We start from the raw sequence: 24,280 nt of genomic DNA on the forward strand, positions 1-24,280 counted from the left end.
CTAGGTCAGTAGGTCTAAAAATAAACTAAAATAAACCTTGTGACCTCTCTAGAGGCCATACTTGTGAATGGATCTCCATAAAAATTGGTCAGAATGTTCACCTTGATAATATCTAGGTCAAGTTTGAAACTGGGTCACGTGCCTTAAAAAACTAGGTCAGTAGGTCAAATAATAAAAAAACCTTGTGACCTCTCTAAAGGCCATACTTTTCATGGGATCTGTTTGAAAGTTGGTCTGAATGTTCATCTTGATGATATCTAGGCCATGTTTGAAACTGGGTCAACTGCGGTCAAAAACTAGGTCAGTAGGTCTAAAATTATTAAAATCTTTTGACCTCTCTAGAGGCCATATTTTTCAATGGATCTTCATGAAAATTGATCTGAATGTTCACCTTGATGATATCTAGATCTGTTTGGAAACTGGGTCAAGTGCGGTCAAAAACTAGGCCAGTAGGTATAGAAATAGAAAAACCTTGTAACCTCTCTAGAGGCCATATTTTTCATGAGATCTTCATGAAAATTAGTGAGAATGTTCACCTTGATGATATCTAGGTAAAGTTCAAAACAGGGTGACGTACCTTCGAAAACTGGGTCAAAAGGTCAAATAATAGAAAAACCTTGTGACCTCTCAGAGACCATATTTTTCAATGGATCTTCATGAAAATTGGTCAGAATTAAGTTCAAAACTGGGTCACATGAGCTCAAAAACTAGGTCACTATGTCAAATAATAGAAAAAGCGACGTCATACTCAAAACTGGGTCATGTGGGAAGAGGTGAGCGATTCAGGACCATCATGGTCCTCTTGTTTTAAAATGTGGTCGTATCAGTACGACGTGTTAACAGTATCAAGAATTTCAAATGAAGATCGAGCTGAATTGCATGTCTTCGCCAAGTTGCGCTAATCAACGCTATCCGGGCTGTTTGCACAGTGTCAAAATGAATGTGGAATACACGAAACACACGCTGATAGAATAATTTAAGCTCCGCCTACTTCAGGTACTTGTGAGATTTTCCCTGAGAAGTGTGAAAGCAAATCAAAATATCCGATACACTACAGTCGATTGTGTTCAGCCAATTAGCGCCACTATTACGTATTTGACACTTCGTTTAAATTGTCAGCATGTTCGGCAGATGTTTTATAAAGAAATTGCTGTAACCGTGCAATTAATTGGAATATTGTTCACATTTTTTGTCATCTGGTAAAAAGAACGACATTTAATGTATCATTATGTTGGCCCATTATGTTAAATCTAACTGACATCCATCGATGAATTGATTTGAATGTATGTAGCTTCTGATTTTAGTTTAGACAGTTTACTTTCAGTTTTATTCGAGTGAGATATTATTCACCGAATCGGATGATATGACTCCGTGTTAATAAAAACATTTTCATCCTGCATTCATACAAAATAGTTACAGCATCGGCTTGAATTTTTAAAAACGACTTTGTACAGAATTTTGTAATGAAACAATAACCACTGTATGTGAAACGATATAACCAAAGAGCTATAAAATAATGTATTTTATACTTCTTTGATATAACTAAGAAAATGAATGGTCACATCAATGCTTTTTATCTAGAAACAAGAAAATTATAGCCACCTTTCGAATCACTCAGCGTTCAGGTAGAAAAAATATTTCCCACTTCTTCCTAAAGTTGATGAGTTCATGGTTGCTGCTTATTTTTGTCTGTTATCTGGAACTACCATTACTAATTTCACAAAATATCAGGAAGTACCGTTACTAATTTAAAAAAAGTATCAGGTAATACCTGATACTAATTTCACAGAAAATCAGGTAGTACCGTTACTAATTGCACAAAACCTTATCTGGAGCTCCGAGTATTCCACCAGACTCAGTAGTAAAAAGATGATTATAATGTACTAGGTACTAGTCAGTAAATAAGGATGATTACAATGTAGTATTCGTAGAAAAGTATGATTGCAAGATTGATTTGCTTATTTTCAGTATTGATGCAACAGCAGAAAGTGGTAAACTTGGTCGTCTCCTGAACCACAGTAAAACCAAGGGTAACTGCCATACCAAACTTGTAGATGTCAGAGGTCAACCGTATCTCATTCTAGTCGCCTCTAGAGACATTAGTGAAGGGGAAGAACTCTTGTATGACTATGGTGATCGTAGCAAAGCATCAGTAGATTCCCATCCCTGGTTAAAGTCGTGATGATAAAGAAAACACCGCATTTAGTTTTAATGAGACTCATTCTGCAATGAAAATGTGATGGGTGATATATAATACCGGCTAGATATTGTCTTATATGTGTAATACTTGGTCATGGACTGATGTATGATAAACTTTAAAAACATTTGAAAAACATATCCGTGATTGCAGTTAGTTGTGTGTTTTAAATGAGTAATTCCTGTGACCAGGCGAGGGGGCAGAAAGTTTGTGAGAAACCTTGTTTTTACCTCAGTGTGCCATTTTTAGCTCACCTGTCACAAAGTGACAAGGTGAGCTTTTGTGATCACGCAGCGTCCGTCGTCCGTCCGTCAGTCCGTGCGTAAACTTTTGATTGTGACCACTCTATGGGTCACATTTTTCATGGGATCTTTATGAATATTGGTCAGAATGTTCATCTTGATGATATCTAGGTCAAGTTCGAAACTGGTTCATGTGCGGTCCAAAACTAGGTCAGTAGGTCTAAAAATAGAAAAACCTTGTGACCTCTCTAGAGGCGATATATTTCACAAGTTCTTCATGAAAATTGGTCAGAACGTTCACCTTGATGATATCTAGGTCAAGTTCGAAACTGGGTCATGTGCCTTCAAAAACTAGGTCAGTAGGTCAAATAATAAAAAAACCTTGTGACCTCTCTAAAGGCCATATTTTTCATGGGATCTGTATGAAAGTTGGTCTGAATGTTCATCTTGATGATATCTAGATCAAGTTCGAAACTGGGTCACGTGCCATCAAAAACTAGGTCAGTAGGTCTAAAAATAGAAAAACCTTGTGACCTCTGTAGATGCCATATATTTCATGAGATCTTCATGAAAATTGGTCAGAATGTTCACCTTGATGATATCTAGGTCAAGTTCGAAACTGGGTCATGTGCGGTCCAAAACTAGGTCAGTAGGTCTGAAAATAGAAAAACCTTGTGACCTCTCTAGAGGCCATATATTACACAAGATCTTCATGAAAATTGGTCAGAACGTTCACCTTGATGATATCTAGGTCAAGTTTGAAACTGGGTCACGTGCCTTCAAAAACTAGGTCAGTAGGTCAAATAATAGAAAAAGCTTGTGATCTCTCTAGAGGCCATATTTTTCATGGGATCTGTATGAAAGTTGGTCTGAATGTTCATCTTGATGATATCTAGGTCAAGTTCGAAACAGGGTCATGTGCGGTCAAAAACTAGGTCAGTAGGTTTAAAAATACAAAAACCTTTTGACCTCTCTAGAGGCCATACTTGTGAATGGATCTCCATAAAAATTAGTCAGAATGTTCATCTTGATGATATCTAGGTCAAACTCGAAAGTGGGTCACGTGCCATCAAAAAGTAGGTCAGTAGGTCAAATAATGAAAAAACGTTTTGACCTCTCTAGAGGCCATATTTTTCATGGGATCTGTATAAATGTTGGTCTGAATGTTTATCTTGATGATATACAGGTCGAGTTTGAAACTGGGTCAACTGCGATCAAAAACTAGGTCAGTAGGTCTTAAAATAGAAAAACCTTGTGACCTCTCTAGAGGCCATACCCTTGAATGGATCTTCATGAAAATTGGTCAGAATGTTCACCTTGATGATATCTAGGTCAAGTTTGAAACTGGGTCACATGCCTTCAAAAACTAGGTCAGTAGGTCAAATAATAAAAAAAAACTTGTGACCTCTCTAGAGGCCATACTTTTCATGGGATCTGTATGAAAGTTGGTCTGAATTTTCATCTTGATGATGTCTAGGTCAAGTTTGAAACTGGGTCAACTGCGGTCAAAAACTAGGTCAGTAGGTCTAAAATTACAAAAATCTTTTGACCTCTCTAGAGGCCATATTTTTCAATGGATCTGCATGAAAATTGATCTGAATGTTCGTCTTGATAATATCTAGGTCAGTTTTGAAACTGGGTAAAAACTAGGTCACTATGTCAAATAATAGAAAAAACGACGTCGTACTCAAAACTGGGTCATGTGGGAACAGGTGACCAATTCAGAACCATCATGGTCCTCTTGTTCAGAATGGAAATCCTTTCTTATCTACAAGGAGATGCTCAGCCATTTTGAATCTTTTTATATCAGCCTTTGGGTAATGATTTTTAGCTCGACTATTTGAAGAATAAGTAGAGCTATCCTACTCACCACGGCGTCGGCGTCGGCGTCACACCTTGGTTAAGTTTTTCGTACCATTCCACATTTTGACAAAGTCTTGAGATAAAGCTTTGAAACTTTCAACACTTGTTTACCATCATCATGGCCAGTTATAGGCAAGAGCACATAACTCCATCAAGGATTTTGGCTGAATTATGGCCCCTTTTGACTTAGAAATCATGGTTAAATTTTTCGTACCAGTTCATATTTTGACAAAGTCTTTTAAGATAAAGCAACTTTCAACACTTGTTTACCATCACCATGGCCAGTTATAGGCAAGAGTACATAACTCCATCCGGAATTTTGGCTGAATTATGGCCCCTTTCAACTTAGAAATCTTGGTTAAGTTTTTCGTACCAGTTCATATTTTGACAAAGTCTTTTAAGATAAAGCTTTGAAACTTTCAACACTTGTTTACCATCACCATGGCCAGTTATAGGCAAGAGTACATAACTCCATCAGGAATTTTGGCTGAATTATGGCCCCTTTCAACTTAGAAACCTTGGTTAAGTTTTTCGTACCAGTTCATATTTAGACAAAGTCTTTTGAGATAAAGCTTTGAAACTTTCAACACTTGTTTACCATCACCATGGCCAGTTATAGGCAAGAGTACGTAACTCCATCAGGGATTTTGGCTGAATTATGGCCCCTTTCGACTTAGAAATCTTGGTTAAGTTTTTCGTACCAGTTCATATTTAGACAAAGTCTTTTGAGATAAAGCTTTGAAACTTTCAACACTTGTTTACCATCACCATGTCCAGTTATACGCAAGAGCACATAACTCCATCAAGGATTTTGGCTGAATTATGGCCCTTTTTGACTTAGAAATCTGGGTTAATATTTCGTACCAGTTCATATTTTGACAAAGTCTTTTGAGATAAAGCTTTGAAACTTTCAACACCTGTTTACCATCACCATGTTCAGTTATAGGCAAGAGTACATAACTCCATCAAAGATTTTGGCTGAATTATGGCCCCTTTTGACTTAGAAATCTTGGTTAAGTTTTTCGTACCAGTTCATATTTTTTGTAAAGTGTTTGACATATGGCTTTTAAACTTTTATCACTTGTTTAGTAGAATAGTCTCTATCTGTAGGAAAGAGAACATAACTCTGTAATCTATTTTGGCTGAATTATGGCCCTTTTTGGACTTTGAAATTGGTTCTGTTTTCATACAAGTCCATGTTTTGTCAAAACTATTTGACATATGGCTTTTAAACTTTGAACACTTGTTTATCATTATGATTTCCATCTGTAGGCAAGAGTACATAACTATTTTGGCTGAATTATGGTCCTTTTTGGACTTTGAAATTGGCTCATATATTGCCATTTAGTGCAAGACTTATCGAAATCAAAGTAATACAGGAACATTGTTTGTCTAATCTATTTATTTCTTTTGTCTGAATATCTGTGGAAATATTTTGACCCCATTCTTCAATCAATTCTTCGAATAGTCGAGCGTGCTGTCATTAGACAGCTCTTGTTATTATTAGATATTTTCGTGAATCAAAATTTGGTACATGGTTTGCTGTCAGGAAAGTTATTTATTTTTGAGTCTGATGTCACAAATTGTAGTGCCTATTTAATAGCATGAAGCAGTGCCAGTTTAATAACATAAATCTTTTATAGAAAGAATCAGTGTGTCAGATGTTATGGTCAGAAAGAGGCATTTCAGATAAAATTGTCACCAGATCCTGTAAGTTCTATTCTTTTATCTGTTTCATGATGAGAAAAAAAAACATCCACAGAAATGCAAGAATGTTATATATTTTGCACAACCCTTTAACAACACTATCTTGTTTATTGTGAAGGCAGACAGAGACATACTGTATGAAAAAGAATATTTATGCTTATTAGCAAAGTAATACATACAATAATGTCTATATTTAAAACTTATTTTCTCACCTAAGATATAGATTAATACAAGAGGCACAAACAAACTAGGAAATGGAACTTAGTCAGAAAGTTGCTCCCAGTACAATCTGGGATAGGTTTGAATGTTTCTCTATTAAATTTGTGTCAAGTTTTAAACTGGTTTATCAAACTAGGTTTTCAGATCAAATGATAGAAAAATGTTAAAAGTCTAGAGGCCACGTTTACGACATGATTTTCATAAAACTTTGTTGGAATGTTTGTCTCTATGAAATCCTGATAAAGTTTGAAACTAGGTTCCTTTAAGTAAAAAAAACTAGGTCATTAGGTTAAATCATAGAAAAACAGTAAGGCTACATTTTCTTTCTTATCTTTTTGATGCCTGGTTAGAATGTTTGTTGTAATGAAATCTAGGTCAAGTTTTAAACCTTGGGGTCAAAAAGTAGGTCAACACATCAGAAAAACCCTGTAAAAAAACAGCAGAAGTCACATTTCTACCTGGTTGTAAAGGCACATTGTCAAAATGCTTGTCATTATAATTTATAGGCTTAGTATGAAACTAGGTCAACTGGGGGTCAATGATCTTTTTGAATTCTGGTCAGAATGTGTGTCTTTATAAACTTTAGGTGAAGTTCAAAACTGGGTCATCTGGTTTAAAAGAAATAGGTCACTTGGTCAGATTCATAAAAAATCTTGGTAAATAAGTTCTACATGATTTACATAAAACATGTCAGAATATTTGTTTAAACAGGATCAAGGTAAGATTGGATACTAGGTCATAAGGAGTACTGTGAAATGTTTTAGTTTCATGTGCATAAAATTTTGTGTTTCTGGCAAATATGACCATTCCATGGGGACACAAATTTGTGGATTTTAAATTTTGAACACTGATTGGAAAATGTTGTTGTTTGATGGGATTTAATTTTGTTGATTGACTTAGGGCCTACCAACAAAATCAGTAAAAATTAGTTTGTCATGGAAATTTATTATTTCACCATATGAACTAAGTTAGGAGAGCCTTGCTGGGCCATCATGCCCTTCTTGTTTACAGTAAGGAACTCAATCGTCCAGAACACTAAATACCTCGTAGTAAATGTCATACGAGTGCTGTGCCAACTATTTCAGTGATCGCAGATAATATGAATGTATAGAAATTGGAATGAATGTTTGAGACAGAGATTTATCTGAGATTTACATCTAGTTTTGGTAAAAAGATTTTTCATTTTGGCAAAAACTCACTAGGTCAAAAACCTTTAACAGATGTGCTGTGATAAATCAGTATTCAATACTTCCTATACCAGATTGCTTCGATACATAACTTATATAAGACGAGGTATGTTCATACTGCAAGTCAGTTCTTCCTGAATCTGGCTTGGCTAGAAAAAATGTTCTTGAGAATTATTCTCAGATTGGAAATTGTATGAAAGATGATGTTTTTAAACATTCTTGAAAGTAATAATATTTCATAAATGATCTCATATATGTAAATATTTTGTACATTTTTATGTTGTTTTAGAGTAGACATTTCAAAGAACATAATTCCAGGTATTCTGTCTCGAGTTAGAATTGTAGAGAATACTAGGCTTTATTCAGTTGTTACTGTTAGGCTTGCTTGAAACCAAACCTTGTTCATTTGAGAATCTAGAATAGATGTTTGTACAATTTAAGATGCTAAAAAATAAACATGTTGTTTAAATACATCATAAGGTAAAAATCTGTCTTATGTGCAGGAGAGAAGATTGTCCACTGCCAGCTGGGTTCCCAGCAATTTCAGTTTTTAGCCATATTGCCTTATATGGTAGGAAGTCCTCAGTAATTTTCTGTATTTGAAAATATTAATTTATGAATCTTTTACAGTTAATTTGTTGTGATATTACATGTGGGCATTAATCATATTCATTACACAACTCCATTTTATAATTGGCAGATGTACCTTTATTGATTTATGCTTGATCTGAAATCTGGTAGCCAGTCAAGTTGTACATTGTACATAGCTTTGTGCCTGAATAAGTGTTTTATCATTTACCAGTCATTAAGTGTCATGCAAATAAAAACTTTGCTAGAAAGAGTAAAAAGCTGGATGGACACTGCCGGATGTCCTACCAGTTGGCTCACTGCCAAATGTCTGTCTGTCCATTTAGGAAACTGACAAATGTCCGTCCAGCTAGTACGCTGTGGAATGTCTGTCAAGTTGGGAGGCACATGTTTTCTGCAGAGATTAGATGAAGACAGTATGTCTGAAGTTACTTGTCCACGTCTGAATTGTCAGTTTCTTGTTCGGAACAGTACCTGTTAGGACTTACGAACATTTGTAAGGTAAATTTACATGACTGAAATTCTGTTATAAAGATTTAACTATACAGAACAAACAAACCATGTATAACTGATAGTGAGAGAGTAATGACTTCTGTCAAGACAAGCTACTAGTATTCAGTGAGTGTACATTGATTCATGTACTTAAAAAAATTGCCATTTTTGCCATACTATCTCATTTTCATCTGCACATGAATTAAAATATATATTAACTTATTATATTTTATGCATTTAACCTACCTAAGTTAACAGTAGTATTCTTTGAATAAATTGAAATAGAGTAAAATCATGAAATGAAATTTTGCATTTGGTAGTTAAGCATTTTCATTATTAACATGTTAAATAATTTGTTGTGTTGAAATTCAGTATTTCAAAATTAAAACATACATATGTATGAACTGACTTTGTCATAAATGTATCATAATCCTCAGAATTGATTGCTATAAATGTACCATAATCCACATAATATACAGGAATCATGTGATTGGATTGTCATAAATGTAATATGATCCTCTGGCTGGATTGTCATATAGATTCACCTCAATCCCAAGGTTGGATTATTTTATCCAAGTAAAGGCATTTCGATACTTGTAGAATCGAGTGTATATGCAGTCATCTGCCATATTTTCCGCATAGCATAGACATATATATTTTGTATAGTGATAAACACTACTGCAGAAGTTTTATTTTGTCACAATGATACTGGACTGTTAGACAGGAGCCTGCGACTAATAGGGTCTTAACACTTGGTTTTGCTGTAACTCTGATTCCAGCAGGTATGCAAATTTTGATTCCATACCTCATGTTTTTATTTCGATGTAAATGAGATATGAAACCAAAATTTGTAGTCCTGTTTGGCGCCATATAACCTATACTGTGTTGGTGCGCCGTAAAACCCAAATAAATAAATAAATTGTATCAGTCTGGTTGTCAGCGACATTTTTGGCTTGTGACCACCATGTAGACTATGGATCTAGACATCGCCGCCACCTTTGCCCATGCTGACAAGGCAGTAGACCATTTGACTTCTGATATGTAACAAATGAACGCTAGACTCTAAGAAATTTTTTCCTCTGATGGTTAGATGACCCCTTTTGTGTGCAGACACACAGCAGGCAGTTTTCATGGATGATGGAGATTACCGTAACGTTTGTGATCAACAGGTCACTGTCACTGACATTTAAACTCAAAAAGGTTGAGAAATGTCTGGACATACGACAGTCAGTTTTAATTAATGTTTGTGGGCAGTAGAAGAGCACTATATTGCATGAAGGATTAGTAAGTAAATGACGGTAAATATCTTGTAAATGCTTGGACCTGAGGCCATCATATTTCATAATGATTTGTGACTAGTAGGTGTCACACAACGTTTTTGGACCCAATGGGTAAAAGTCAATGTAAAACTGACATTGAGACGGTGAAACCATTTAGACGTCAATGACGTACGGCCACTAAACTTTATAGAGGGGTTGCCTGTTGTAGGATTCAAAATGACCTTGGCACCTGATAAAAAGGTGGTCATATGTACACAATTCAGGGGTGCTCAAATAATGTGTACCGTAATAGTATCCATTACTTCTGTTGCAATGCTGCGCGTGCTTTCCTATGACATTGCCCTTTTAATAGATTTGACCTTGCTCTTCACCGGTAAGGTCACTGGAATTTCATCTTTAGATGCCCGTATTAGGTTTCAGTGTCCTGTAGAACTAAGCTTCAGTTTACAGCGACATTGAGTCTGAAAATGGTTTCTGATCTGAAAATATCTTTGGCCTATGGAGACCAAACTTCATATATGATGGTTTCCTATGGTAATTCGATGACCCTTTTCGTTTTGGTGGGTCAGGCCGTCGGTCATCAAACTTCATAGGATGGTTGCTTGTAGCAATGTGATGACCCATACTGCTGCCGATGTCACCAACGCAGTATAGCCGTCAACCTTGATATGATGAGTGCGTTTGGTCAGTAGATGACCCCTTGCGGCATTAGGTCAAAGGTCAAGATCACATTGACCTTGATATTCAAAACGGTTTCCGATCACTAGCTAGAAAGTGTCCGGTCATATGCCAGGAACTACATAGGTTAAGTGCTAGTAATAAAGACATGACTCAGTGGTGAGTGGTTAAGGTGATGGTCTGTTACTGTTTCTGGTCAACCAACTAGAGAACAATTTGACGTAGACCCTCAAGTTTCATCGGATGATTTGAGAAATGAAATGATTTTTTTCAGTGTTCATGCGTAATGAACGACAGAATAGGATCGGCAAATCCATGAATCGCGCTAGCGATTCATATTTAATTTGCCGATCCTATTCTGTCGTTCATTTCGCATGAACACCGAAAAAAAATCATTTCATTTCTTATATTTACATTATATTTCCTGTCCATTTGTAAACAAGATAATATTACAAATTGCACATATTCTGTGGCATTTAACATTAAAATCAGCTTCCCGGCCATTCTGTTCACCAGACGGAACAACTGCGACGTCATCTAAGGAACGTTCTCCCTGACTATACGCGGACGTTGTCAAAACAGCGGTCGGTTATCACTAAGCAGCGATGACGTAACTTTCGCGCCTTTCCTTTTGCTGTTCATACGAAATGAACGTCATAATTCCCAATGGAAAAGGATAGAGCGAATGTAAATATTGCCTGATGAACTACTACATTAGGAGGGTCATTACGTCTGAAGTCAAATCCGACAGTTTATTTTACATGTACTTGCTATTGCTTGGTGGCGTATTTTACTGGATAGGCTATCACAGGACATGGTGTGTTTTATAAACATCTGTTGTTTTGCCAAGGTCTTCTTCTGTTGTATAGACATGATAGACCTACACATTAAACGTCAACTACGTTCGTTGTGCGGTTTGATACTTGAACTAATCATTTCGGACACAAATGTAATGTAGAATTATATTTTGCAATATTTTTACTAAATACTTTGAACATTTCAAACCCGCATAATTTAAATTCTGGCATTTTAATCGGTAGGAAAAACTCTAAAGGTTTTAACATATTTTTATTCTTCAAACAAAGCAAATTAAAAGCTGCAAAATGTATAACGGTAAAGTCTTTAAATACTGCATGATCTGTTGCCATAGAAACGGAATATTATGCTTTCTTGAACGTAATAGTTGCTGTTTGTCCACCGATTGTCATTTTCTGAAAAGGATAGTAAAAAAAATCAGTTTGCGTTGAGAAGAAAGAACGCATAGAAATAATGACGGTAAGACATTTTTCAACGAATATTCATCTACTGTCAACATTACAGGTGGAAATGCATTACTCCACATTGATACAAGAATCTGGGAATCGAAGCCTTTTTCATACTATTATATTTCTTTTAAATCTAAAGACAGCCCTTCTATACAACACTATAGCATGGCCGAAAGTTTCAAGCTGCCTAACAACAAAACAGTTCCAATATGTTTTTAACGATAAAATGTAAACAGTTTTTACGTGAATAGCAGATTAAACAAGGTCTACCACATTAATCAATGCAATCTATTTCACTAAATTTCTGTGTGGTATAAACAATTCAGTGACTAAAACTATTGCATTTACGTACCGAGATAAGCTGGTCCCCAACTTTTTCTCTTGTTACAATGACGGTAGCATCACCAGCTTTCTGTGTCTCCACCATCTTCTCGCCTTCCATGGCAACCGTGCACTACAAGCAAACACATTTATGAAATTAAGGATATCTAATATTACTTCTAATTCATATACAACTTGTTCTTGTGCCTGTTTTAGGTCATTGTAGCATATTGGGTTTTAATAAATTTTAAGTCGTATGGCGATTTTCCAGCTTTTAGTTATGGAAGAAGACACAAGATGCCCCTCCGGACCTAACTTTAGGCTCTGGTGGTCACCAGACCTGGGTAGTACCGTCAACCTTCCGTAAGCATGCCGGATGGCGTCTCCACATAAAAGAATTCTACATCTTAAAGGGAGGTTTTGGACACATAGCGGTACGTGACTGGAAGTCAGTGACATTAACCACTCGACTACGGAGGCCTCTGTTGGTACATTTGTTGTTGCCCAAGAGAAAAGATGTGCACGTACTCATGTGTAAATATTTTGATTACATTAAGAAACTATGACGTTCAGAAATAAGATCTTTTATGGAATTGTTTTAAGTTGCCATGGTAACATAGCACTCAATCATATTAAACGTAACGAAGTAGGTAATCAAAGAAATGAAAATCGCAATGCAGACGACAATTACTTTGAGCGCTTGTCCTGTCAATGAGACGCTGTCAAACTCCTCTCCAACCTTGAAAGTTGTGTCCTTGACCTTGTCGCTTACTGTGGTCTTAATTGTCCATGAGTCACCATCGTTGCTGATTTCTAAGGTAGGAATGCTTTTCCTTGCCACTTCTCTCAAGTTTTCAGGAACCGCTGAAAGACCAAAGACACGATCAATAAAATAACCAGCAATATATATGTCCTGATACCAGTAGGTCTGCACGCTTCTCTGAAATTTAATGATAATTAATAAGTGAATAATTTTTGTAGAAGTATTCCGTTTCTCTCTCATCCACTTCGCTTGAAACGGCATTAACTCTTTATCTTTCCGTGTATCCCAAATTTTCAAACATTTCACATAACAAGATAATTGAAAACATAAATCTAATTCTTAATTATTACAGCGTTTCTATTTGCGAGTAATCTTATTTGCGGTTTATGGCTCTGATAGCGTTTGCTGCCCTTGCCTTACTTAAATTTTTGTTGTCGAATATCTATCTATAAATTTCTTTGGCCTTAACTAGAAATATTTATACACTATAACCTTATGAACTTGCTATATCATATGAAATATAATATTTAGGATACGGTATGTAATTTCATTACAAGTTGCCTACTATACCTTGGGGCTTTGAAAGTAATATACTAGTATATACTGAGCTGTTCAACAACAGTGACATAACGGTGATGGCCAAAGAAAGTCAAGCATATTTATAAACCACACTTGAAAGGGCCAAAGCGCGAAGACATTTGTTTGTAGATGCTACATGCCTAAATGTGTTGCTAATGTCACAAAGAAAATGAAACCAGTGTTCTTTACAGACGGGTTGTCTATGTTCGCAGCTTATCAGAAGCTCGGGTTTTATATGAATTACATGTGAAATATTTTCTTAAAGAGTCATATGTTAAGCATATTGTTATATTTACAAATACATGCATCTAAAGAACGGTTTAAAACATCTATGATTAACATGACCCAACAGGCCAATATCGGTCCGATATGTGTATTAAATTCGACCAACCAGTTGTATTTTGTTTTACCTGCCATAGTATATTTTCTTAACCCTCCGTGGAAGTATGTGGGGTCAGTATGATAAATACTAGTATGGGGATTCGGCTACACTTCTCTCGCCATTTCTCATACTGACCCAAAATATGTCCGTGCAGGGTCATTAACAAACCTAATAATTAATAATATTGGTCCGATATTGGTTCCGGCAAATAGCTGTTAGTAGTTGACATCTGATAAAGACTGAATTTCGGACCAATATTATAAATTGATATTGGTCTATCGATATTGGTCCAGCAAGTATATGACTGATACGTTTTGCACTCTGCTTTGTATGCAATGAAAATAACCAAGGGTACACAACGTCATTTCCTTCTTCCCACTTAACCTTGGTGATAAATACCGAATGAAGTAAGTGAAATAATTTTGAAATAAAACAAAACATTTAATATCTTGATTGCCCAGCGGTATTCAGTACACATCAAAGATGGTTATTTGCTTTTTTTTCTGGTGATGTCGTCGAAGGTTACGAAAAGGAGATCAAGAAACAAGACACTATTTTATCAGCCTTACGCTTCACTTTCTGAAACGTATACATCTAGGGTCAAACTGACCACAGATTCATTACTTTAATTATCTCGTTGTTTACACAGTGTTCTGGGTCAACAGCCTTTAATTAATAAGTGCATCAGCTCATGGTACGGTCAGTTCAGTGGCGGATCTTACAGGGTTTTTTTTTTTTCAGAAGAAGAGCTTTAAAAAGAAATTTGTATAAACGGACAAAAATCACTCACTGATTCATACCGTTGTGCCGTGGATTAGAAACCACACTTTTTATGATACAAAATACATTTGTTGTATATGAAAGTATGAAAAGCAGGTGCTCCTTTTATTTCGCATTTACATGTCCTTGTTCTTACTATTTCCATCAATATAGCAGTTCCTGCAATAGCAAATATCGGTCGGTAACTATCATGTTAGTGAACCCTGCCCCCGTCAAACATCTAATAGATCAATTATGCCTCAATTAGCCTGAAAGTGCTCACAGCTTCTGATGTGTAATAATGAATAATAATATTGTAATTAAAGCTTAGAGAACGTGCAATAACCTACCATAGTACTAATGTATGTAATAATCTCTTCTCCCGACTGTAATATATACAAGCACATGGTTTAATTAGCTCTTAATCAGTTCCTATTTCCTCGACATTTTATAAGCCAGTCCGTTAATATATAATCACCGACTACGAGGCTGCGATCGGCTTTGGTAAAGTCTACGAGAGCTGAATACAACATTCAAGGTCAGGACTTTTTTACTATTTCAAATTAGACGTCTGTGGAACCTCATGGCATCATTTTTTTTGTGTACACAGGCTGGAATCCTGCGCTTCTATTATATGTGAGATTCATTAATAGGAAAAAAAACGTAATAAAATGTTTAGAAATGAATTTATAAGAAAACAATTTCATTACCAGAAGTTTGCAATTTCATGTAGGTAGAATCTTGACGGAGAGTAGCTTTCGTTTGTTGTTACAGGTTTTTACTTTTATCTATCATACAATTTTGACGAGTTCTTAAATGTCTGAGCTATTAAAAATGTAAAATGTAATTTTGTGATACTATTTCGTTTACATTTTGAATTCCAGATCCAACAGTTTCTGCAATTTCTTTATTGCATTCTCACCCTATATTCTATAAGCACTGGCTATTTCTGGCACAATTCAGATACTCTACGAGATGTAAGACAGTTCTCACGTTTATTATATTACAGGGGAATAGATGGAAGGCGTGTAATACATGTCAACTGATTATTAATATGACTACCGATAACGTCGCTGAACTCTGGTACACCAAGTATACTTTAGTAATCTATTTAAATAGTATTAAAACTTGAAAATTTCCTATTGAACATTGACTGCACCTGACAAAATATTGAACTTTTCTAATCAGCCAGGCTACAAGATTTTTGCCCATTCATATATCGGCGTTTTTGAAATAATCTTGAAACTTCGATAAAAATGAACAAAACAATCGATGACTTTCTAACCTGTACAAGCGAGTTGGCTTTTGAAACTATGCATTTATCAAATATAGGTGCGTGAGTGACATACAGTTTATCTAATCGCTTGCAATGGGAGACTGATCTAGTTTTTATCAGTTTTAAATGATTACAATTTAACATACGACGACGTTGCCACAAATGATTTTCCACATACACGTGTTATTTAAATAACATGTAACCTTCGAACTACAGATAATCTGCGAGACAGTCTGTTCCGTGTCTCGATAAATAATCTGTGACACAGACTAAAATAAGCTGTGACCCAGGCTATCCCCGCCTCATAAAATAATGTGACTAGAACTATCTCCTCCTTAAGTATCCTGCTATCCAGAGTGTTCCCTACCTCCTCAAATATTCTGCAATCCAGTGTTCCCTACCTCCTCAATTAAGTTACCTGTGATCGGAGTGTTCCCTACCTCCTTAATTAAGTTACCTGTGATCGGAGTGTTCCCTACCTCCTCAATTAAGTTACCTGTGATCGGAGTGTTCCCTACCTCCTCAGTTAAGTTACCTGTGATCGGAGTGTTCCCTACCTACGCACTGAACCATACCTAATCATAAATGTAGTAATCTTGAATACAATAAGACCCATTGTTTCAAATAAACTAAACTAATGGACGGATGCAATATTATTTTTTATGACTGAATCCCTCTTAAAAACGGAACATTTATTTAACTCTCGTTTTGAATTTCTTATAAAAGAGCAATTGTAAAACTTATCGAGTTCTCACGGATGCATGTTTTCCGGAGTGTAGTAATTGACGTACGCCAGACTGTTTCATCTTCATCCGTATTCATAAGTGTTCGCGTTTTTGCAATACCTTAAATGTGATGTATGCGAATGGAAATAATGAACTGTATAATGATGTGATGATGACGATAATGTTGTTGGTGGAGGTGTTGCAGATGATGATAATGTTGCTGATAATGATGCCTGATGATGACGATGGCAAAAATGGCGTTAGTGGTGGTGGAGGTGACGATTACCATAATGAAGAAGAAAAAGATGATGATGATGAAAATGGAAGTAGTGAAGGTGGTAAAAATAGTGAAAATGATGATGATGATGATGATGATGGTGATGATGATGTTAATGGTAAGAGTGTTGGTGGAGATGTTGATGTTTCCCGCTGCTGCTACTACTACTGCTGATGATGACGATAATCACACTTGTGGTGGATGATGATAACAGTGGCAGTATCGGTGGTAAAGGTGGTGATGACGATGATGATAATGGTAACAGTGAAGGTGGTGGTGGTGGATGTGATGATGATGATGAAGTCAAAGAAGAAACAGAAAGCGTCTATTCTAAGATCTCTTATATCAAATACATCTCGCAGTAGAACATTTGTGAATGTTTTGTACCTCTTGATTTATTCAAGGACATGTGTAAGGAGAAACGTCTAGCATTAGGTTTTATCTAAATATTGACACGTTCGCGAGATTATTTCATCATCATACCTGGAGACCCCAGACAGGAGATATAGTACATGAGTGTAGCTGGGAACGCCAGACAGGAGAGATAGTACAGGAGTGTAGCTGGGAACCCTAGACAAAATTGAGAAAAGATAGTTACAGGTGTGTAGCTGATGAGATAAACGTCTATCACATAAGCAAATATGGGAGGGAGCGCTAGTAGAGGGGTGTATCATGATAAACGACCTTCGTAGCGGTGAAAGGGTATAAGTGGCACCTAAAGTATGGAACTCAGTCTATTTCAGATTTTTACAAAACACGTTCAAAATGCATATTGCAGCAACGCCATTTTTATTTGGCGAGACTGAAGGAATCTTTGGGACTAGTTAGCCCAAGGAATATTTCAATCAATCACTGATAGAGGAAAATTTAGCAAAATATTGTCTGCAAAATGCAGCATTGGCAATTTGGTACTAAGTTTTAGGGATTTATCTATATTTCATTTTATATACTCCTTGATCCGAAATCTCCCCCATGTTAAAAAATGAATGTATGAATATTTCAACGAGCAATGGAGAGTACATGTTGAGAATATCCCTAAGTTACGGGCTTACAACTACGTAAACATTAATTTGCTAAAGAAAACTATGAATCAAATACGAACGTTCCAGGATTGCGCAGTTTAGGTGTGGTATACTTCCTCTGCATTGGATCGACTCCCAATGACAGGACTTTGCCGTTTGTGTGAGAATAACGCTGTTGAAAGTTATTTACATTTTCAACCATAATGTTTTAAGATTTTACTATTTTGCTAATATTTTAGGCTAAAATACATTTGTTTAATACATCCCCTGTGCATAAAATGAATGTCATGCTAGAAGAATTGCTAAATATTTGGTCAATGCATATTTGTGTAGACGGTGTTCACTCGACATCTCTTCTTCCTAACTATATTTAACGAATGACTGACTGAATTATGCAACTAAAATCGCAGTATAACAGTAGATTTGTGCTTAGAGTTACTGCAGACATGATATACCTATGAGTTGAATATAGTGACCAAGTTGATCAAAACACGTGGATATTTATTCTGTTTCTTTTGTGAAGTAACTTGTATCTGGCATAAAGGCCCATAGGATCGGGTGATTATAGATAATTATATATATCTTATGATTCGTGTCAATAAGAACATCACATGTCACTAAAATAAATAAATTTCTTATCTTATCTTCTTATCTTATACATTTACACTTCACACGGGATGGGTATGGCTGACTCACTGCTATTTTCCGATGTGCGAAGTCTAGACAAACGACGGAAGAGCTTTTTGTCAACATAGCTTTTATCTGTACAAATAAAGCCTTGGTAGTACAACAGATAAAAGCAAATTTACATCATTAAAAAAGAGAAAAAAGCAAATATGGTAATCCATAGCAATCATTTCATTTGTCGCGTTGAGATCTACATTTCCTATTTTTGTCACTAACAGGTGTATTATCTTGTCATGGCGTCGCGTAAAAAACTTAAAGTATTAGACCCTAATCTGACTAAAGTATTTGATCCTCTAAACGAAGATCTGAGAACGACTCATTCACATTCGTCTTCTGTATATTTTGAATTTCCAATGTTGCTGTTTTTATTTTTGCAAATCTATTTTTATTTGAACCAATCAGACGACTTGTTCGAATGTCAAAGAGTAAGAAAAATGTGCAGTGAATCCAGGGATCGAACTCGGGACCCCTCGCTTACAGAGCAAGTCCCACTGGGACCAAAACTATTTTCCCTTATTTTCCTTTTTTTCTAGAAAGTTTTCACTGTTTTTTCAAGATTTGTTATTGATTTATTGTACAAAAGTGTTATTTTTTCATTTAATAAGCGATTTCTTGCAGTCCAAAGTGAATTTACCTCTGAAACAGAAGGGGACAGAGTTAGAATCTTTTAAAATACTAATCTGCATGGGGTAAAAGTTCTCTATTTTCCCTTTACTCTTTCGATTACATTTGTGGAAGAAATGTAGGTAGGTTTTACTTCTGCCCCGAGGTTATTTTTGAATGAAGTTAGTAAAATTTAAAACCGTCACACAGGACTCAACCTTAATTTTTCAATGTTTGAGTTAGACTTCTGTCTCATTCAATCTGTTTACTTGAGGCACCCTAAACAGTTTTATTTTGTGTTTTACAATTCTTTATCAATAGTTTGATGTTTCTTTTATCAAAATTAATGACATAATGAATTCTTTGCGAACGTTTTGGACGGTGGCCATCACTTCGAAATTTGTCTCTACTTGAGCTTGAAGAAATACTATAAATTATACAAAAATTGGAAAAAGAACCAAAAAAAAAAAAAAAAAAAAAAAAAACAACGTTGTTTAAAAATTGCAACACAGTGCAAAACACGATCAAATTAAAAATATACCAAGCAAATGCCCTTTTTTAAACTTTACTATAAGGGGTCCAATACCTTAAATCGTATAAATCAAGAATATATTAAGGGCTTATTGGACTAGTCTTGATGGATTTATTATGATTCGCAACAAAACTACCACACTCGAAGACTACTGAGCAGAAATTTGTCTCTACTTGAGCTTGAAGAAATACTATAAATTATACAAAAATTGGAAAAAGAACCAAAAAAAAAAAAAAAAAACAACGTTGTTTAAAAATTGCAACACAGTGCAAAACACGATCAAATTAAAGATATACCAAGCAAATGCCCTTTTTTAAACTTTACTATAAGGGGTCCAATACCTTAAATCGTATAAATCAAGAATATATTAAGGGCTTATTGGACTAGTCTTGATGGATTTATTATGATTCGCAACAAAACTACCACACTCGAAGACTACTGAGCAGATTGTTTGTCGCGGAATATATAAACTTTTAGCAGTGAGAAAAATATAAATTGATTTTCATTACATACACTTCTCTCTTCAAGATATAAATGTTTTCTGTTTAAGAATGATAAAAATAAAGCATGTTAATTTAGTGGAGCCGTAGTGACAATCTACAATTTGCGGGCGGTTTCAAACCTCGTATGCGATTCCGGCTTCCTTCGATCAAAATAGATCTTTTGTTATATCAACTAGGAAAATGCTGAAATCATATCCGGAGAATTAACGGACGGATATTGCCGATTTATTATCTTAGGATATACCCCGCATCTATCAAATCTCAACAGTCGCATTGCCGAGAGGTTCCAGATACTCCTTACACGACCTAGTGAAACATGGACTACTTACCGAACTAGTTTCTTGATTAGGAAATAACAACAATCTCCGCTTTGATCTCAAACTGACTTGCGTATACATTGATAATTATCTGCATCGTTTATCTTTATCATTGCATATAACTAACCGACTGACCTGTTTCTCCATCATTTAAATATATATATCTGTACATAATGTTATATATCTACACAATATACAGTTTAACTGCCAAGTAAGAGTTTTCCCGTCAATATAAAAAAAAAAAAAAGATCTCTGACTTCTGCTTTATTCATCTATCTATTTTGACAATGTAATGCATTTTTGTACGTAACACCAGAATGATCATATTCATATATATGATACTGCGAAATCATTAATATTCGTGGGGGACTTATTTTCGTGGATTTCGTGGTTGAGTCAATCCGCGAAATTTAATCCCAACGAACAAGTAAAATTCCCATTCATTTTTTGTTCAAAAGTTGAAATCCACGAATTCATATCCCCATGAATTTGCCGTTTTGACCAAAGCCACGAAATTTCATGCCCACGAAATTAAATGATTTCACAGCAATATGCATTTACAGCAGGGCCACTTAGGGAGTATTGTTTACATTTCATTAATGGAAAACTGGTCTGCAAATGCAATCCATAGCAAAGAATTTCTAAGATAGAAACTTCATACGACTCTTATCTCTAATTTCCTACTCACTGCTCATTTATTTCTGCATTATTATATATAATGAACATGGAATGAATCACTCTCAATAAACATGCAGTGTGCTCTTTGAGCAGATTCGTAGACTTCAAGACGCAAAAATAATGCTTTTGCAAAGCAATGCATTTCATAATAATACAGTAAAATTGCAGTTTAAGTGGAAACAGTGATAGGCAATGTGAAATATAGTAGTATATTACATGGTGAATTTATTTAGTAATAAAACACAAGGCCCTGTCGAGTAATTTATCAATTTTATTCAATGGGTATATTGAAATAATAAATTCAATGTGGAAAGACAGAAACGTAATATTTTTATCACATTTTTATCACTCTTTTTAGAATTTCTCGTCTTTATCTGTTATACACCAAGTCAATTTGACCAATGTCTCTTAGAATAAACTAAATTATATATCATTGTAATGGATTGATGAATCATGTAATCCCCTTTGCACAAAAGTTTTTGGTTTCGGTGTTCAAGCGACCATTTCGCATAGACATGAGTTCGTAGATATCATTTTTTTTAAAAAGATAAAACAAATATACATCCAGTTCAATCGTAGGAATTAAATTGGGGATTGATGCAGACATGAATACCACAAAAATGTGTCCTCGACGTCAATTGATGACCTGCAGTTTCCGTAAAGGTTCCGGTAAATAAAGATTACTTTTGCTCGATTGGCACTCAGAACTCAGATCTGGCCTGAAACCGCTTGCAGTTCAATGCAGTTAAAACAAAAAACATACCGAAATTGTAGAGTAAAATTACTATTTTAAAAACATAATCATTTCTGTTCGTTTTTTTCCAATTTACATAAATTGCAGCGATATAAAGTTGAAAACACGTTTTATGGGAATTTGATTTTTAATGAATAGCTCAATAAAATAATTAATAAATTTGTAAACTGAAAAAAAAGTTGGGAAAGTCAGCTTTTCATGCAGTAAAAAGTAGAGGGTTACCTGCAGCCTCCATGTACCCGTCCATGTTGTCTGCGGACACGTACTCCCATTTTCCTACAAGTGCCATGTTTCCGGATAGAATCGAATTATTTTCACACAAGCAGTGACAAGGTCTCACTGTAACAGCGGCTGGTGAACAACTAGGCGTAATTACAGATAAATATACGCGGTGGTGAGTGTTCAGATAGACGCTTGATGAGATAAAAGTTTCATACAGTGGCGTAGCGGTTATTAGGCCAAGACAGACGGGAAGTGGATCAGACCTGCAAGTTGGTTGATTAGCAACATAATTATGTTCAGATGGACGGTCAACAACTGCGGCACAGCTGTTGGCCCTGGTAAACTGGGCGGCGAAGATATACCATGGTTTAGCGTCGGTTGAGACATTTACCGTCGGTGGAACATTTAAAAATAAGTTCTTCCATCCATTCCAGATGGGGACTTTCGCCGTCTACCAACGTTAACAAGAAACCATATCCCTATTTTTTAAAGAGTGCATACCTCTGCAAAGTGTACGCCATTCAGCAAGTTGAAAGAGAAAATGAAGCTCAAGGACACTTGCTGTCATTTTGCTGCAGAAAACACAATATTTTTTCGAAACTGCCTCCAAAAATAATGACTCGCATGAATCATGAATCTAGGAACAGCCTGGTATTTATGGCTATATGCGCATAATTTAATATATTATTTTCTTTAAGAATTAGATTTCAGTAACTAAATTACTAACACTTATATATACTCTTTGAGTAAGGGTGCAATTAAATTCTAAGAAAATGACCGGGGTTAAAATTCGAAACTGCTCTTCTACTACCTGAACATTACATTCAGATACTGTACCGTATCAGATAAACAATCCATTGTAACCAGAGGTTGATGTAGAAGGATGGTGCGGACCAGAGGTTGATGTAGAAGGATGGTGCGGACCAGAGGTTGATGTAGAAGGATGGTGCGGACCAGAGGTAGATGTAGAAGGATGGTGCGGACCAGAGGTTGATGTAGAAGGATGATGAGGTCCAGAGGTTGATGTAGAAGGATGGTGCGGACCAGAGGTAGATGTAGAAGGATGGTGCGGACCAGAGGTTGATGTAGAAGGATGGTGCGGAGTTTCTAGGGACGTGGTTGGCATGTCCCTCGGAAAAGGTTTGGCAAGTATTCCTCAAATGGTGCAATCTGGCGTATAACTGACATGGATCGAGTTAACATTATGTCATCTTTAAAGTAAAACAAAAAAGGCAAAAAAAAAAAAAAAAGACAACAACAACAAACAATGATACAGTAACATAACCAAGTTGCTATATAGCTTTTTAATTTGGTTGTTGGCCGGTCCAGCCATTGACAAAACATAAAAATTCCGTTTTGCAAGTGAAGCAAGCTGAAATTTTACTGAAACTTACTGATGTTTCGGTTTTAATGATGTGTCTAAATGATCCAGCAATATGTGAAAGACAGAGTTTCTAATAAACACCTACAGTATGCGGCTTTCTTGGCATTTAAACTACTCAAATACTTAAACACTCCTTTTTTCAGAAAAATCTGCATGCTTAATGGGTTCGGTCCATTTTGTTTCAGAATAAAATGTGTCAAGTTTTGTCTGACAGAAGATATAACGTTTTAAAGCATCTATGCTGAGCCTCGATCCACGACGTGACAGGTGCTGTCTAACAGAAGACATAACGTCTAAAAGAACTATTAAGTTAGACTTTTGTCCCCTCGAGTCTGCGCTCCACCATTTCCACCCACCACGTGACGGGTGATGTCTGACAGAAGAAATAACCTCTAAAAGCACCAGTGCTGCACCTCGATTTGCTGTCTGACAGAAGACATAACGTTTAAAAGCATTTGTGTTCTACCTCGATCCACGGCGCGACTTGTGTTGTCTAACAGAAAACATAACGTCTGAAAGTATCTGTTCTCCGCCTATATCCACGATATGGCAGATGTTGTCTAACAGAGGACATATCCTAAACGTCTAAAAGCATTAGTGTTCCATTTTGATCCACGGCGAGACAGGTGTTGTCTGACAGAAGACATAACGTCTAAAAGCATTAGTGTTCCGTCTTCATATACGGCGAGACAGGTGTTGTCTGTCAAAAGACATAACACCAAAAAGCAACTGTGCTCCACCTCGAACCACGACGTGACGGCTGTTGTCTGATAGAAAC

At 35.9% G+C, this 24,280-nt stretch overlaps 2 protein-coding genes across 2 annotated transcripts in view; one reads left to right on the forward strand and one right to left on the reverse strand.

Moving 5' to 3' along the window:
* Nucleotides 1-8,899, forward strand: part of LOC123533535 (N-lysine methyltransferase KMT5A-like) — a 32,662-nt gene extending 23,763 nt beyond the window's left edge. Inside the window, exon 8 of the mRNA XM_045315191.2 lies at nt 1,969-8,899. Within this exon, the coding sequence (XP_045171126.1) occupies nt 1,969-2,182 (214 nt within the window). The 3' untranslated portion in view covers nt 2,183-8,899. The remainder of the gene's footprint in view (nt 1-1,968) is intronic.
* Nucleotides 8,900-11,502: 2,603 nt separating this feature from the next.
* Nucleotides 11,503-22,278, reverse strand: LOC123533541 (sodium/calcium exchanger regulatory protein 1-like). Its single transcript, XM_045315199.2, has 4 exons — nt 22,119-22,278; nt 12,731-12,903; nt 12,071-12,172; nt 11,503-11,664 (listed from the first exon to the last, which is right to left on the reverse strand). The coding sequence occupies exons 1-4, from the start codon at nt 22,183-22,185 to the stop codon at nt 11,614-11,616; spliced, it is 393 nt and encodes a 130-aa protein (XP_045171134.1). The 5' UTR covers nt 22,186-22,278; the 3' UTR covers nt 11,503-11,613.
* Between the last annotated feature and the right edge of the window lie 2,002 nt (nt 22,279-24,280).

This window comes from Mercenaria mercenaria, chromosome 12 (genome assembly GCF_021730395.1).
Source record: "Mercenaria mercenaria strain notata chromosome 12, MADL_Memer_1, whole genome shotgun sequence".
Taxonomy (NCBI): Eukaryota; Metazoa; Mollusca; class Bivalvia; order Venerida; family Veneridae; genus Mercenaria; species Mercenaria mercenaria.